Here is a 13751-nt window from a genome sequence, read left to right on the forward strand (position 1 = left end):
GAACGCCCTGCCGCAGTATGTGGTGACGGCTTTAACGGGGGCTTGGGCAACTTCCCGGAGGGCAGGTCAATGGCCAGTAGTCTGGTGGCTGTGGCCACCTGCAGCCCCGGAGGAGGAGGAGGCGGCGCGAGGCCTCTCCAGCTCGGCGCTTGCCCGCGGGCTCCCTCCTGCGAGGGGCGGCAGGGGCTGGCCTGGGCCGGGCAGCCTCCTTCTCCTCGGGCCTGAGCCAGGAGGGCAGAGAGCGGCGAAGGCAAGGCGGGCGAAGAGCAGAGCTTCCAGCCGCCAGCGCAGTCTTGTCTGCGCCAGCCCAGCCCAGCCCAGCCGGCCACCCTTCCTGGCGCTCAGACCGGCTACCGGGCTCCGTTCGCTGCGCCCACCTCACAGGCACGGTCGGGATGCGGCCCAGGAGGCGGGCGGGCGGGGGGGGGGGCGGCAGCGGCAGCAGGAGGAGGAGGAGGAGGAAGCGGCACCCCGCGCCGGCCCCTCCCTCCCCCCCGCGCGCCTCCTGGCCCCTCCCTCCCCAGGCGAGCGAGGGCTCCTCCTCCTCCTCCTCCCCCCCCCCGCGCAGCCCTCTTGCGCAGCCTCCGGAGGACTTCGCTCGGAACCGGAAGTGGCGTGGCGCGGAACTCCCTGGTGCTGCTTCAGGCCCATCCAGCATCCCCGACGAAGGGCGGTCCATAGGGCGGAAGTCGGCGGCCAGCGCTAGCGCCAATTTCCGGGGTCGAGGGCACCTCCTGGGCATGCGCGCCAGCCGCTGCGGCTCCGTCCCCCGCGGCTCCCCATGAGCGCCAGCAGCACCGGAGCCATCACGGACACGGAGCCCGGCTCGGCCCCGCCGCCCCCCGGCGCCGCCCTGGCGCACCCCCCGCTCCTCGCCGGCGTGGCGGCCGCCGCTGCCGCCTCGGGAGACAGCGCCAAGGGCAGCCCGGGGGGGCCGGCGGCGGCAGCGGCAGCCGGAGCGGCAGGAGGAGGCGCGGCAGCCGCGGCGGGAGCGGCCGGTGGTGGGTAGCCGGGGGGGGGAGGGAGGAGGGGAGGGAGCGGGGGGGCCTCCCCTGCCCCGCCCGGAGTGCCGGCCGCGCCCCCCTGCTGCGGCGGGAGGGAGCTCCGCCCCCCGTAACGCGCCCCTCCCTCGTTTCTCTGCTCCCTCGGCAGCGCCTGCCGCCTCCGCCGCCGCCTCCGTGGCTTCCGCCGCCGCCGCCGCCGCCCTGGTGCAGCAGCAGCAGCAGCAGCCCGCGGAGGGTCCGGCGGTGCCCAACGGGGTGTTCGTGCCGCCCGGAGCGGGGGCTGCCAACGGGGACGCCAAGCCCGCCAGCGCCAGCGCCTCCTCCGCGCCCGCCGGCTCCAGCGCCCCGCTGGTCGACTTCCTCCTGCAGCTGGAAGACTACACGCCCACAGTAAGCCCGGCGGAGACGCGCGCAGCCTCACCTGCCGAATGGCCGCCTGCCAGGCTCAGCAGCAGCACCACCACCAAGGGGGGAGGGAGCTGCCCTCCGCCCGCCCCCTGCTCATTTCCTTCTGCCTTACAGATCCCAGATGCTGTGACTGGCTACTACCTGAACCGTTCGGGCTTTGAAGCGGCTGACCCACGCATGTAAGCTTGGCGGGGAAGAGCCTACCCAGCCCCCCACTGCACCCTGCTGAGGCTGCTCCAATGCCCCAGGGCCTGTCCCAAGCAGGCAGAAGTTCTGCTGCCGGGCTCCTGTGTACTTGCCCTGCCCAAAGAGGTCAGCCGGCCCCCACTTGTGCACTGCAGTTGGGCGTTGTGCTCACGGCCACCTTCTCTCCCCCCCCCCCGCAGCATCCGCCTGATCTCCCTGGCTGCGCAGAAGTTCATCTCGGACATTGCGAACGATGCCCTGCAGCACTGCAAGATGAAAGGGACGGCCTCCGGGAGCTCCCGCAACAAAAGCAAAGTAAGGCACTCTCTGCTGCGCGGGCAGCCGCTGGTCCGCTTGCCCGACTTCTGGAAGAGGGAAGCGGCGGGGCGGGGCCCTGGAGTGGCCGTCTTCTCCTTCTCTTGAGCAGGACAAGAAGTACACGCTGACCATGGAGGACTTGGCCCCAGCCCTGGCCGAGTACGGCATCAACGTCAAGAAGCCCCACTACTTCACCTAGCCCGCTCTGGGCTGCCCCCTTCCGGACTGGGGCCCCAGGAGCGTGACCCGCGGAGCTGGCTGCTGTAACATTAAAACTGCCCTTTGGGGGGCCTTTGAGTCTGGTCCTGCTGTTGCGTTTGAAGAGGTGGAATATGACACAAGGCTGGGGGGGCCGGCTGATCAGTGTCCTCCGGGGGCTTCTGCCTGCAGCGTGTCTGTACCCGGCCTCCTCAGCAAGACGGGACACGCTGCCTCTCTCTCGCCCACGGACGGGCAGCCGCTCTCCCCGCCCTGCCTGGGAATGCCGAGGGATGAACCTGGCGTGTCCTGCGTGCCCCGGGTGGGGCTGGGGGGATCTCTTGCCCTTGGCGGGCACTCGCTGCTGTCCCCTTGACCAAGGTGGCCCCCGCCCCCAGGCTGAGGGGAGCACTGCCTGTCTGAGACACTCCAGCTGTGGGAGCCTGGAGGGCTGCTGAGGAAGGACCCCCCTGGCATCCAGCTGGGCTGTCTTGCCCCTCTCCTGGGCAAGGGGGCAGCCTCAGGCCCCACCCCCCTTCTACCGGGCCAGGGCCAGCAGTAGCGGCCCGAGCTGCCTGTTCTCTTGACCGGGCTGCAGTTCGTAGGAGAGGCCTCTGGGAAGCCTCGCCAGCAGCACGCATGGGGGGCGGGGGGGGCAGCCTCCCGGCCAGCAACGCACTTGCCCCAGTCGAGGCCAGCAGCTTGTCGGTTTCCTTGCCATCTGCCTCAGCTGGGCAGCGCTCTTGCCAAAAAGCCCCTCCTCGGACGTACCTGTGGAAACGGCTCCGCAAGCTTCCTGTTGAGAAGTGGTCGGTACCACTGTGGCGGGAGGGCAGGCGGAGAGCTGCTGCGCTGGTGGAGAGGGCCAAAGCCCCCCCCCCCCCCGGTGCTGTGCCCACTCCGTAAGGGGGAGGAGAGGGAGGCTCTGCACACGGCCGCTCTCTCCCTCCCTCCCAGCAGCCTGGCGCCAAGCGGCAGTCTCCTCGCCCTTCCGGGGGGGGGGCAGAGGGACGAGGTGACCTGGGCAAGGCTGGCTGTGGCACGAGGGCTTCACCCAGCCCCAGGCAGGAAGAGGGATCCCCGCGGCAGAGCTGCGGTGCCTGCCACTCCAGGCAAACACTCCCCCCTCCACGGGGCCCTCGGCCTGCTGCAGGCCGTCGAAGGCGCCCCCGCCCTGCTTGGTTCCCCTTGGAGTCAACCGCCGCGGGGAGGGGGAGCAGGCACTTTGGCTCTCCCTGGCTACTGGCTGGGCCCCCCCCCGCCCCGCCCCAGATGCAGCCACTGGACACACCATCTCCTTGAAACAACTCTTTATTTCAAGCCTGGCAAGCTACGCCCAGGGCCTGCATGGAAAAGATAAAAACCGTGTAGCACAGAGGCAGGCAGTGGTCGGTGCTGGAGGGCGAGCTGGCCTTCACACCGGCGGGGGGCACGGGGGCGGGGGGGGCGGACAAGAAGGCTGCGGTGGAGGCAGCTGGCAGCGCACCCTCCCCCCCCACCTTTGCCCACGGGGGCTCTTGTGCGGTGGGGGAGGGCAAGGCGGGGGCGCCTTCTGTACCGTATTGTCGTCTCTGGGGGAGGAAACGCAGGGCGGCGGCGGCGGCGGCAGCACCTCCCCAAAGGCACTTGGGGCAAGTCAGGGTGGCGGGCGGCAGCAGGTGCTGGAGGGAGAGCCCCCCTCACTTCTCTTGCATCTTCTCCAGGATTGGGACAATCATGTCAAACTTGGGGCGCTTGGCCGGGTCCTCGTTCATGCAGATCTTCATCAACTTGCAGATGTGAGGGGAGATGCCGGGGGGGATGGTGGGCCGCAGCCCCTCCAGGGCCACCTGGGGGGAGAGAGGTTGCCCGTTGGCCTGCTGCTGCTCCTCCTCGCCAGCCAGGCCCTCTCAACAGCCCGCCCCCTGCCCCCCCCACCGCTCTCCCTCACCTTCATGCCGATCTCCATGTTGGAGAGGTCCGCAAAGGGCACCTCCCGGGTCACCAGCTCCCACAGCAGCACCGCAAAGCTCCACATGTCAGCGGAGCGCCGGTTAATCTCCTCCGCCTTCTTCTGCAGAGCTGGGAGGAGGCAACTGTGAGGAGCGGGCAGGAGGAAGCGGAGCCCCTGCTTGGCCCGCAGCGGGGCCTGGGCTCCGGCCTCCCTGAGCGGAGCAGGGCGAGGAGATGGCCCGGCTGGCAGCCCCCCCGCCCGCCTCACTCACCCTCCGGGGCCACCCATGCGGGGGCATACATTCTGCCGGGGCACTGGAAGGAGAACTTGACATCGGCCATGCTGATCCGCGCAGTCATGTCCTCATCGATCTGTCGGAGGAGGAGAAGCCGGTGGGGGGCGGCCCCAAGGAGGCCGGCCCTGCTCCCCCCCTCCCTCCCCCCCCCGCAGGGGCTGCCCCAGGCGGCTCACCATGATGCTGCGGCTGTTGAGAGAGTGGCGAGCGATGAGCGGCTCCAGGGTGTGCAGGAAGGCCATGCCGCGGGCAATGTCCAGGGCAAACTTCACCGCCTGGGTCTGGTCCACCACAAAGTCTAGCAGGGAGGAGGAGGGCAGGGCAGGGCGGGGGCCGTCACGGCACAGGCCTCTCTGCGCTGGGTCTCCCGGAGTGGGACCCGGCTGACTTGTCCGGGTCACACAAGCCTGGGAGGGGCCGTGCGCACACTTGGCGGGCAGGCCAAGGGGGCCTGAGGAACAGCCCGAGATGCTTGGCGCATGACGGAGGAGCCTGATGCACCGGTCGGAGGGGAGGGATCCAGGGGCAGGAAGAGGAGGAAAAAGGACGACGATGCCCTGGTGGCCTATGAAAGGGAGACTAGAAGTTCCCCATAGGGGATGATGGGGCCTCTCTGGGAAGCGCATCTAGGTTCTCCTCTCCCTGGCTGAGAGAGACTCCAGCCTGCCACCTTGGAGAAGCCGCTGCCAGTCTGGGTAGACAATACTGAGCAAGACGGACCAAGGGTCCGACTCGGTATATGGAGACTTCCTATGTTTACATCAAAAAGTAAGATGATTTCCTGTCCCCCAAAAGCTCACCATCTAAAAAAAACAAACACCAGGTCGACCCCAACAACAGCCGCAGGACTGATGCTGTGCTGGGGCTGGATACGGATAGTTGCTCTCCCCCTGCTAAACAGAAGGGCATCAACGCTTTGAAAGGGGCCTCTGGGCTCGGTTAGCAGGGTAGAGACAGAGCTTCTGGTCATCTGCAAGCTGCACCCCTGTCACCTCTGGACAAAGGGCCACTCTGTTTGGGGGCTGTACAGGCTGGTTATTATCTTGGAAACCATCCTAACAAGTGGTGACCAGGGATGGGGATGTGCAGATTCCAATACTGACAAAGGTGAAGAAAGGCTGGAGACACAGAAGTGCGGGGTGGGGGAGGGGGTGGGGGCGGGCCTCCACTCCCAACAGCAGCCGCCGCCACCGCAGCCACGGGGCCAGCGATGACCGCTCCCGAGGGCAGGGGGCAGCCGCGCTCCTCCCTTCCGAAGAGCGGCCAGGTGCTGGCTCCAACTGGGGCTGGCCCCGTTCCGCTCAGGCCTCCCGAGTGCCTCCTCCAAGCCTTGCCACCCTGTGCAGGCAGCGGCCGGAGGAGCTGACCCGGACAGGGCAGGGGCCATCTCACCCCCCAGGCAGGACGAGGGGACCACCAGCCCCCCTGGGACCACCCCAAGCAGCGGTGGCCAGACTCACTTGTTCCTTCATGGAGCACGTTGTACAGGGAGCCGTAGGGCATCCAGTGGGTGATGGTGATCGGGTGGGGGGCAGGCGGGGACTGGCAGGCGCCCAGGACCGGCAGGACATTCGGGTGGGAGAAGATCCTGCGGGGGGAGAGGGAGGTCTGCCCACAGCCTTCCCCGTGGCTGCCCTGCCCCTGCAGCCCCGATGCTGCCCCCCACCAGCTCACCTAAGCTTGGGGTACTCCTCGTTGAAGTCCCGGCTCTTCCGGGTCGTCCAGTCCCGGATCTTCAGCACCTTGACCACGATGTCGTTGCCCTGCCAGCGCCCCTTCCAGAGCTGTGGGGAGCCAGAAGGCTGTCAGCGAGGGAGGGGGAGCACACCCCCCACACACAGCACCCCGCTCGTCCCGGGGGAAGGAGGGACAGACCTCGCCAGACTGGTTCTCGTTGAGCTTGTGGCCCAGACTCAGCTGCCGGAAGTCAATGCCGGCCAGTTTGTTCAGCGTCCCGTTGCCTAGGAGAGGGGGAAGGAGGTCAGGAGGGCAAGGTCAGCGCTCGCAGGAGCAGCCCCCCGGGCTCCCCCCAGACAGCCGCGGCCAGCCCACCCCCGGGCACGAGGGCTCTCTTACGGGGCCGGGTGCGCGTCGTGCCCTTCCAGAAGGTGTCCTTGTAGGGGATGCGGGTCAGGCTTTGGCCCAGCTTCTCAGCACGCTCTGGAAGAAGAGCCGGGGTGGGGGAGAATCAGGGCCACGAGGAGGAGGAGGAGGAGGAGTGGGGGATTCCTCGGCCCATCTCCCCTCAGGCAGCCCCCACCCAAGGCAGAAGCCTTTTGAGCATGGCCAAGCCCAGAAGCCCTGCCCGGCAGAGTGGCCAGCAGCCCGGCTCACCTCTCAGCAGGTCTCGCAGGGGTGCCTTGGCCTTGTCCAGGGGCGTCTCCCCGTATTTGCTGCAGATGCTGACAAGAGCCCCGCTGGCCACGAGGTCCTGGCAAGAGGATCGGGGATGACACAGGAGACCCCGGCTGCAGCCCCACCCGCTCGGGCCCCAACGGGCCGCCAGGCCTCCCGCCCCCCCCAGCAGAGCGGCAGCAGGGCTCTCCCTACCTCAGCAGGGGGGTCCCTCCCCCCCCCGCCATGCACGGCCGCTCTCACCTCAGCCACCTGCTCCTGGCCCCAGAAGCAGGCGTAGTGGAGGGGGGTGTTCCCGTGCTCATTGACCGCATTGATATCCGCTTTGAACTGGATCAGCTGCAAGAGGGAGGGAGGGAGGGAGCGCACGCGTTAACCTGCCCCGAAAGGCAGCGCCCCCGCCCCGGGCTGACATCCCCTCCAAGCTGGGGGCACTCTAGGACACGGGGGGGGGAGTGGAGGGGGTGCAGGGCTGCCGCCGGGGGTCTCCCTACCTTCTGGGCGATGTCGCGGTGGCCATGGCTGGCTGCCAAGTGCAGGGGGGTGTCGTCCCCGCGGTTCATGACGTTGATGCGCGCCCCTCGCATGACGAGCATGTCCACGACACTGGAGCGGCCCTCCCGGCAGGCCCAATGGAGGGGGCTGAAGCCGTGGTCATCTCTGCGGGGGGGGGGGGGGAGAAGGGCCAGCTCAGCCCTGGGGCCAAGTGCCTTTCCTCCGGCCAGCCACCCACAGCCCTGGAGGGAGGGAGGGACTCCTGGGCGAGTCCGAGGCAGCCACTTCCTGGCATCCAGGACCGAAGCCCAGGAATCCTTCCTCCCCGCCCCCCCCCCGCCCAACTGCATCCTCCCTTCATGGGCAGGGGCAGGAGAAGACAGACAGACAGGCCCTTAAAAGGAGATCTTCGCCCCTCAGCAGGAAGCAGGGGGAGCTCCCACACGGGGCCTCCCATCCACCACCGCCTCCTTCTCCGAGGAAAGGCCTTCTTGGCTCTTCCCTCGCCCCCACCCCAACTTCCTCAGGCCAGCAGCAAGAGGCTGGCTGGCAGGCAGGCAGGCAGAAACACCCCCGGGAAAGAGAAGCCAGCACTTGTCAGACAGAGCAAGCCCCAAGGATGCCGCCTGCTGTCCTTCCAAATCCCAGCTCAAGAAAGTGATCGGCAGCCCGGTCCTTGCTCAGGCGCACAGCCCCAAGGCCTGTCCGGCGCGGGATCCGGCCCTTTCAGCAAGATCCTGATATGCAGAACCAGGGGGGTCTCAGGAAGGAGGCAGCTGGAGGCAGCCAGCTTGGTTAGCCAGGCAGCAAACACCGGCCCCCCTCTGCCTCTGGCCAAGGGGCCAGTTCCGGCCTCCGGCCCAACACGAGAGGCGCTTTGGAACAAACGAGGCCAGAGCAGGCCCTCCCCGTGCCAGCCCAGAAGCACCCACCGCCCACCACCAGCAGCGGGGGGGGGCAGCTCTGGCTTTCTCACCGTTGGCCGTCAGCTGCCTCCCCGCCCCCCCCCCAGCCCTCCGGATTCCGGCCCGCGTGCCTCCGCAGTGCGGTCACTTCCTGTCCGGCGAGAGGAGCAGCAGGAGCAAGATCCAGGGCGGGGCCATGCAGGGGGGCTCCTGCGGCCGGCCCCTGGCGGCCCCCCACTCACCCCTGGTTGAGGTCATTCTCGGTGTTGTCCAGCCAGAGGCGCACGGCTACTGCGTTGCCCTCCCGGCACTGGGTGAAGATGTCGTCCATGCTCAGCTCCTGTGGGGAGGGGGCGTCAGCTAAGGAAGGGGGGCTCTCTGCACCCCCCCCCCCCCACGGAACAGGCACTTCTTGGAACTGGGGGCCCCAAGAGAGAATTGGCCCCGCAGAAAAGACTTCTCTGCAGGCCGGGGGGGGGGCGGGATAAAAAAGAGAAGCCCCACAGACAGGAGGCGCCCCGCGGCCCTATCTCTGGCCCCAGATGCCCAAGGGAGCCCCGCGGAAAGCAGCGCCAGCCCTGCCGGGGAGAAGGGCCGCCAGGGGCCCGCTCGCCGCTGCTGCTGCTTCCGGCGGGGGGGGGCTGCAAGCGGGAGGCCAAAGCCCCCCCACCCCCCGGCAGTGGTGCCTGGAAAAAGCAGCCCTTGGCCGCCAGACCGGCAGCGGCAGCGGCAGCAGCAGGCGGCACTCTGGCTCGAGCCTTGCGGGGGCGGAGAGGCGGGTCTCCCCTCGGCTCTACAGCCGCCGACCGGCCTTAGGCCGCGAGGGAGGGGCAGCCGCCGCCACAAGCTCGGCCCTTCGGCCTCCGACGGCCCCGCCTGAGCCCGTCCATCGCACCACTCGGAGCCCCGCCGGGCGGGCGGGCGGGCGGGCGGGACAAGCATCCTCCGAGCAGCCCCTGACGCTCGACCCTGTCGCCCGCGCGGGGAGGAGGCGCCGCTGCCGCTGCTGCTGCTGCTCCGTCCGTCGCCGCCGGGCGTGGCCCCTGCTGCGGAGAGACCAGCGCAGGGGGACCCCAGCCGGCCCGGGCCCCTCCCCCCCGCCCTGCCGCCCTCGGGCGCCTCTTACCGGGCGCGGGTCTCTGCAGCCTCGGCGGCGGCGGCGGCGGCTTTGGCGCAGCGGAGGCTCCGCTGGGTGCGCGGCTGAGCCCGGCCCCGCCCTGATGCCTCGGGCGGCTCCCTCCCGCTGCAGGCGGCCCGCTCCGCTCCCTGGATCCCGGCCCGGCGGCAGCAGCAGCAGCAGCGGCAGCAGCGGCCACTGGCGCCACGACGCGGAGCTGCAAGGGGCCGCCTCGGAGCTGGTCCCTGTGGGTGCGCCGCGGGCGGGCAGCAGCGAGCCCCCTCCCAGTCAGGGCGGGCAGCAGCCCGGGGGGGGGAGGAGGAGGCGGGAGCGAGACATCGAGGGACAGCCACGAAGCCACCTCCCCGCGCGCATGCGCAAACTCACGTCTGAGCGGGGTGGCCCCCCCCCCGGCGCCTCCTCTACGGCCTCCCGCGCGCAGGGGGCGCTCTGTCTGCCTCGCCCGCACAGAGAGGCGCGAACTCGGCGGCGCATCCCAGGAACTTCCGGCGGCGTGAGCGAGCCGGGCTGGCCGCGGGGACGCGACACGGCGCTCGCTGCCTGCCTGGCCGGGCCGCTTTCCGGGGAGGCTGTGCGCGGGACGGAGCCCCCTCGCTGCGGCTGCTGCTGCTGCGGCGCCGCCGAGACATGTTCGAGGAGAGCGAGTGGAGCGACGGCGGCGGCGGCGCGGACTCCTCCTTGCCCCGCGGCCAGCGGCGGCGCCCCAGAGCAGCGCCTGCAGCGGCCAGCAGCCCCGGGCGGAGGCAGCAGCAGCAGCAGCAGCGGCGGCGGCGTCGCCTCCTGGCCACCCTGCGCCGCCTGGAGGGGGCCGCTCGGCAGCCTCGGCCCTCCAGCCCTTCGGACGGAGGAGACAGCAGCGCCTCGGACTGGGAGCCGGAGCCCGCGCGCTCCTCAGGGCCGCCGCCGCCGCCGCCGCCGCCGCCTCACCGGGCAGGCCAGGAGCGGCCGCAGAAAGAAGGTAGTGCTGGGGGGCATCTTCCCTGGCTGCCCCCCCCCGAGGTCCTCTGAGGTTAAGGGGGGCGGCTCTGGGGGGGGCGGCGGCGGCAGGGCCGGGGGCCATTTCGGTTGGGAAGGCGCTGCAGATGCGTCCTGCACGCCAACCTTTTCCGTTCCTTTTCTGCTTGGAAGTTTTGTTCGATCGTACAAACTTCCTCGAGAGATCTGAATGGTGGTGCTCGATGGAGGCGCTCCGTAAACAGCGAGAGCGCGCAGACCTGCGCTGCCGGCGATGAGGGCCCTGCTGGATCAGGCGGGAGGAGGGTCTGCCTCGTCCAGCCGCCTCCCGCCCCACAGGGGCCCACCCGCAGGAGAGGAAGGCATGGCCCCTCTCCTGCCATGGCGGCTCCCTGTCTCTGAATCCAGGGGTGCAATAGAGCCATCCAAGCTGGTGGCCACCACCCCATCTCTGGCGGCGGATGCGCGCTGAGTCCCCATCGGCTGCATGTTGGGGGCTGGGCAAAAGCAACGGAATTGCTGGCCAGCCTTCCGGCAGCCTCCTGGCCATTACTAGCACACCAGGATTTAACTGGCCACGTACTTTACAGCTGTCACAAGGTTCCCCAAAATGCCATGAGGTGGGCCACTGTTACTCCTGTTAGGAGAGGGGCAGCGGAGTCTGGGTGTGTGTGTGTGGGGGGGAGCTTGTTCCCAGTGATTGGTGCTGAATGCTGGACTTCCCACTGAGCTCTCCAGCCACAAGACTGGATGGATGGCGAAGAGGTCAGGGTGCCATTTAGGCTCTTATGCAGTAGCTGCTACCTTCTCTCTCCAGCTGATGCGGCGGCTGGAGATGGAAACTTGGCAGCCATTGGCAAGCAGAGCAGCCCAGGGGCCACGGAAGAGGAGGAGGAGGAGCGGCCGCGGCAGCCACTGACCCGGAAGCAATGGAGGAACCGGCAGAAGAACAAGCGGCGGCAGAAGAACAAGTTCAAGGCGGGGGTGGGGCAGGGCAAGGAGGAGCCCCCCTGCAGCCAGGCCCCAGAGGCCCCCAGAGGGCCGGGCAGCCCCGCCCTCGCGCCCTCCCCCGAGGAGCAGCCTCCTAGTGCCCGGGCAGCCTCTCTGCGGCTGCGCATGGAGGGACGGCTGGAGTCGGCTCGCTTCCGTTACATCAACCAGCAGCTCTACACGCGCCCCAGCCGAGAGGCAGCCCGGCTTTTCCGGGAGGACCCCCAAGCCTTTGCTGTTTATCACCATGGCTTTGCCCGGCAGGTGGCCTGCTGGCCCGAAAACCCCGTGCAGCGCTTTGTACGCTACCTGCGCCAGAGGTAAGGGAGGCCACCGCTGCGGAGACGAGAGCAGGAGACAGCAGCAGCTCCGTGCTCACGAGCTAGGCCATGTCACGGCCAGTATGCAGGAAGTGGTACAAGCTGCTCTGGAAAAGGTGGGGTGGGCAGGATGGGGCAGGGTTTTTATCGCGAAGCCTGGCCCCAACTCTTGCTTCCTAACCGTAACACTCTCCCCCCTCCGCTAGACCAGCGTCTCTAGTGGTGGCAGATTTCGGCTGCGGGGACTGCACGTTGGCCCAGAGCGTTCGGAACAAGGTGCACTGCTTTGACTTGGTGGCTCTGGACCCCCGTGTCACTGTCTGCGACATGGCCCAGGTATGCTGGTGAGGGAGAGACGTGGGCTGGGGCTCTATGCATAGGTGCCCCTTGTTTGCCCCCCCCCCAGCACCCACAGCTGCCGTGGCCCCACAGTGCTCTGCTCCATGTGCCACAGGTCCCTCTGGAAGCTGAGTCGGTTGATGTGGCTGTCTTCTGCCTGGCCCTCATGGGCACGAACCTGCGTGAGATCCTGGAAGAGGCCAGCCGGGTCCTGCGAGTTGGGTAACTGTGGAGTCAAAGAGGGCTTTGTGGGGCGGGGCAGGGTAGAGGGCGAGTCTGGAGCTGCAGTGGAAGGAACGGAGAGGAGCTGTGACTGCTGGTCAGTGTACAGTCAGCTCTGTGAAAACTAGGCTGTCCAGCCACTAAATAATTTTTCGTTTAATAATCTGTCTCTACACTAACGTGTGTATTCTCTCCACCTCAGCATCATGGTTAGAAAAAAGACCACTGCCAATATCTTTGTTGAGGAGCACACTACAGCTTAGTGTCGCAAAAAACATGCCAGTGTTGCCTTTTGCTTTTCACCAGCCCCACTGATGAAAATGCCTCTGCCCCCTCTTTCAACCAGAGCTTCCACCGACTGATCTGCTGAGGAAGGCTTGCAGCCCTTGGAGAGAGTCTCCGTCTCCCTGCATAGGAGCACGGGTCTTGCTGCTAGGGGTCTGAATGGCCGTCCTGGTGAGGGGGCTGGTGGGCTCTGTGCCATCTTGCTTCCCTCAGCTGTCGTCTCCTCCTCCTCCTCCTCCTCAGATCAGCCATAAGTGGTCTTCTACCTGGTTCCTGGTTCACTGAAGGAATGTCTTTCTCCAAAATTTCCTCTCTCCTAGAAAAGGTCTAGCTCAGTGGGGGAGCATCTGCAAGCTTGCACGCAGGGTGACCCAGGTTCATTCCCTGGCAGGTTATGCTCACCTATGGCTGGGGGGAACACCCTTCTGAAGCCCTGGATGCCTGCTGCCAGGCAGTGTAGACAGCACTCAGGGCTCTGGACTGGAGGGCCAGCTTCCTGTGTGCTGCTGGATGCCACTGGCCGCTGCTTTCATCTGTCCAGTTCAGGCTGTTTCAGTCACTCGCTCTCTCTGTGCCCCGGGGGGGGGGGGGGTTGCCTTTGGTCTGTCAAAGCGAATTTGCAAGGCATTGGGATGCACCAGAGCCCCCACTTTTAGGCCTTGGTTTACCTAGTCTGGCATTTTGAAACTGATCTCTTCACCCAGCGCCAAGGCAGGGAAGCGCAGGCCCGGAAGTTCAGCCCCCCCCAGGCGATTGTTCTTTAGGCATCGAAGACTTCGGGTCTTCTCCTGCTTTGGGATTGTATTGGGGGGCGGGTGGTGCGTGGAAGGAATCCCGGCAGGCGCCCGGCAGGCGCCCACCGGGCCCCCACCCAAAAGCAGGATAAGAGGATTAAGTCCCAGATCCCGACCTCAGCAGCAGAAGCGCATCCTACGGCAGGACAGAGAAGCCTTTCTCCCTCCGGGCGGGGGGACATCGCCGCTCGCTCCCCCGGCCCCCCCCCTTGACGGGTCCTCCTTTTGCCTCCCGCAGGGGCACGCTGCTGGTGGCCGAAGTGGCCAGTCGCTTCGCAGACGTGCGAGCCTTCCTGGGGGCGCTGGCCCGCCTGGGCTTCCGTCTCCTCTCCCAGGTAGGGGCGGGGCGGGGGGCGGGGCCTGGGGCGGCGGAGGGGCGGGCCTGTCCTCCCTCACCCACCCCCCTCTCTCCCTTCCCCGCCCAGGATGTCTCCGGCTCCCACTTCTACACCTTCGAGCTGCGCAAGGCGAAGGCGACCCGTCAGGCAGCCGCTGAGGGCGCGGCCCAGGCCCGCGGGAGGAAGCCGCCGCCGCCACCGCCCCTTCCGGGCCTGGCGCTCCAGCCCTGCCTCTACAAGCGCCGCTGAGGGAGGGAGGGAGGGAGGGAGGGGA

At 68.0% G+C, this 13751-nt stretch overlaps 4 protein-coding genes across 6 annotated transcripts in view; 3 read left to right on the forward strand and 1 right to left on the reverse strand.

Annotated features, from left to right (window-relative positions):
• LOC128350065 (F-box/WD repeat-containing protein 7-like) overlaps positions 1–13751 on the forward strand; it is a 66764-nt gene that overhangs the window by 45017 nt on the left and 7996 nt on the right. The window lies entirely within an intron of this gene.
• Positions 639–2218, forward strand: TAF10 (TATA-box binding protein associated factor 10). Of its 2 annotated transcripts, none has more exons than XM_053307684.1 (5): positions 639–1001; positions 1153–1394; positions 1527–1591; positions 1799–1913; positions 2023–2218. In XM_053307684.1, the coding sequence occupies exons 1-5, from the start codon at positions 782–784 to the stop codon at positions 2113–2115; spliced, it is 735 nt and encodes a 244-aa protein (XP_053163659.1). In that variant the 5' UTR covers positions 639–781; the 3' UTR covers positions 2116–2218. The 2 variants fall into 2 exon arrangements, with proteins under 2 accessions (XP_053163659.1, XP_053163660.1); XM_053307685.1 differs by having other exon boundaries at positions 2026–2218.
• On the reverse strand, positions 3410–9258 carry ILK (integrin linked kinase). 2 transcript variants are annotated; one of them, XM_053307681.1, is made up of 13 exons: positions 9224–9258; positions 8340–8437; positions 7192–7357; positions 6941–7036; positions 6677–6773; positions 6419–6502; positions 6218–6303; positions 6017–6126; positions 5803–5930; positions 4519–4640; positions 4319–4418; positions 4045–4175; positions 3410–3943 (listed from the first exon to the last, which is right to left on the reverse strand). In XM_053307681.1, the coding sequence occupies exons 2-13, from the start codon at positions 8426–8428 to the stop codon at positions 3794–3796; spliced, it is 1359 nt and encodes a 452-aa protein (XP_053163656.1). In that variant the 5' UTR covers positions 8429–8437; positions 9224–9258; the 3' UTR covers positions 3410–3793. The 2 variants fall into 2 exon arrangements, with proteins under 2 accessions (XP_053163656.1, XP_053163657.1); XM_053307682.1 differs by lacking the exons at positions 8340–8437; positions 9224–9258 and adding an exon at positions 8169–8328.
• RRP8 (ribosomal RNA processing 8) lies at positions 9724–13739 on the forward strand. Its single transcript, XM_053307683.1, has 6 exons — positions 9724–10193; positions 11007–11499; positions 11706–11835; positions 11954–12060; positions 13378–13474; positions 13565–13739. Exons 1-6 carry the CDS (start codon positions 9863–9865, stop codon positions 13724–13726), a joined length of 1320 nt encoding a protein of 439 aa, XP_053163658.1. The 5' UTR covers positions 9724–9862; the 3' UTR covers positions 13727–13739.

The sequence above is a fragment of the Hemicordylus capensis genome, chromosome 3 (genome assembly GCF_027244095.1).
Source record: "Hemicordylus capensis ecotype Gifberg chromosome 3, rHemCap1.1.pri, whole genome shotgun sequence".
Lineage (NCBI taxonomy): Eukaryota > Metazoa > Chordata > Lepidosauria > Squamata > Cordylidae > Hemicordylus > Hemicordylus capensis.

Bases quoted from the DNA above. Each gene is read 5' to 3' on its own strand.
- TAF10 (XM_053307684.1), top strand. From the start codon at position 782: ATGAGCGCCAGCAGCACCGGAGCCATCACGGACACGGAGCCCGGCTCG. The intron at 1,592-1,798 runs GTAAGCTTGGCG...CCCCCCCCGCAG, and splicing joins GAAGCGGCTGACCCACGCAT to CATCCGCCTGATCTCCCTGG. The intron at 1,914-2,022 runs GTAAGGCACTCT...CCTTCTCTTGAG, and splicing joins GCTCCCGCAACAAAAGCAAA to CAGGACAAGAAGTACACGCT.
- ILK (XM_053307681.1), bottom strand. From the start codon at position 8,428: ATGGACGACATCTTCACCCAGTGCCGGGAGGGCAACGCAGTAGCCGTG. The intron at 7,358-8,339 runs GTGAGTGGGGGG...CCCCCCCCGCAG, and splicing joins GAGAATGACCTCAACCAGGG to AGATGACCACGGCTTCAGCC. The intron at 6,127-6,217 runs GTCTGTCCCTCC...GGCTCCCCACAG, and splicing joins ACGAGAACCAGTCTGGCGAG to CTCTGGAAGGGGCGCTGGCA.
- RRP8 (XM_053307683.1), top strand. From the start codon at position 9,863: ATGTTCGAGGAGAGCGAGTGGAGCGACGGCGGCGGCGGCGCGGACTCC. The intron at 11,500-11,705 runs GTAAGGGAGGCC...CCCCTCCGCTAG, and splicing joins GTACGCTACCTGCGCCAGAG to ACCAGCGTCTCTAGTGGTGG. The intron at 13,475-13,564 runs GTAGGGGCGGGG...TTCCCCGCCCAG, and splicing joins GCTTCCGTCTCCTCTCCCAG to GATGTCTCCGGCTCCCACTT.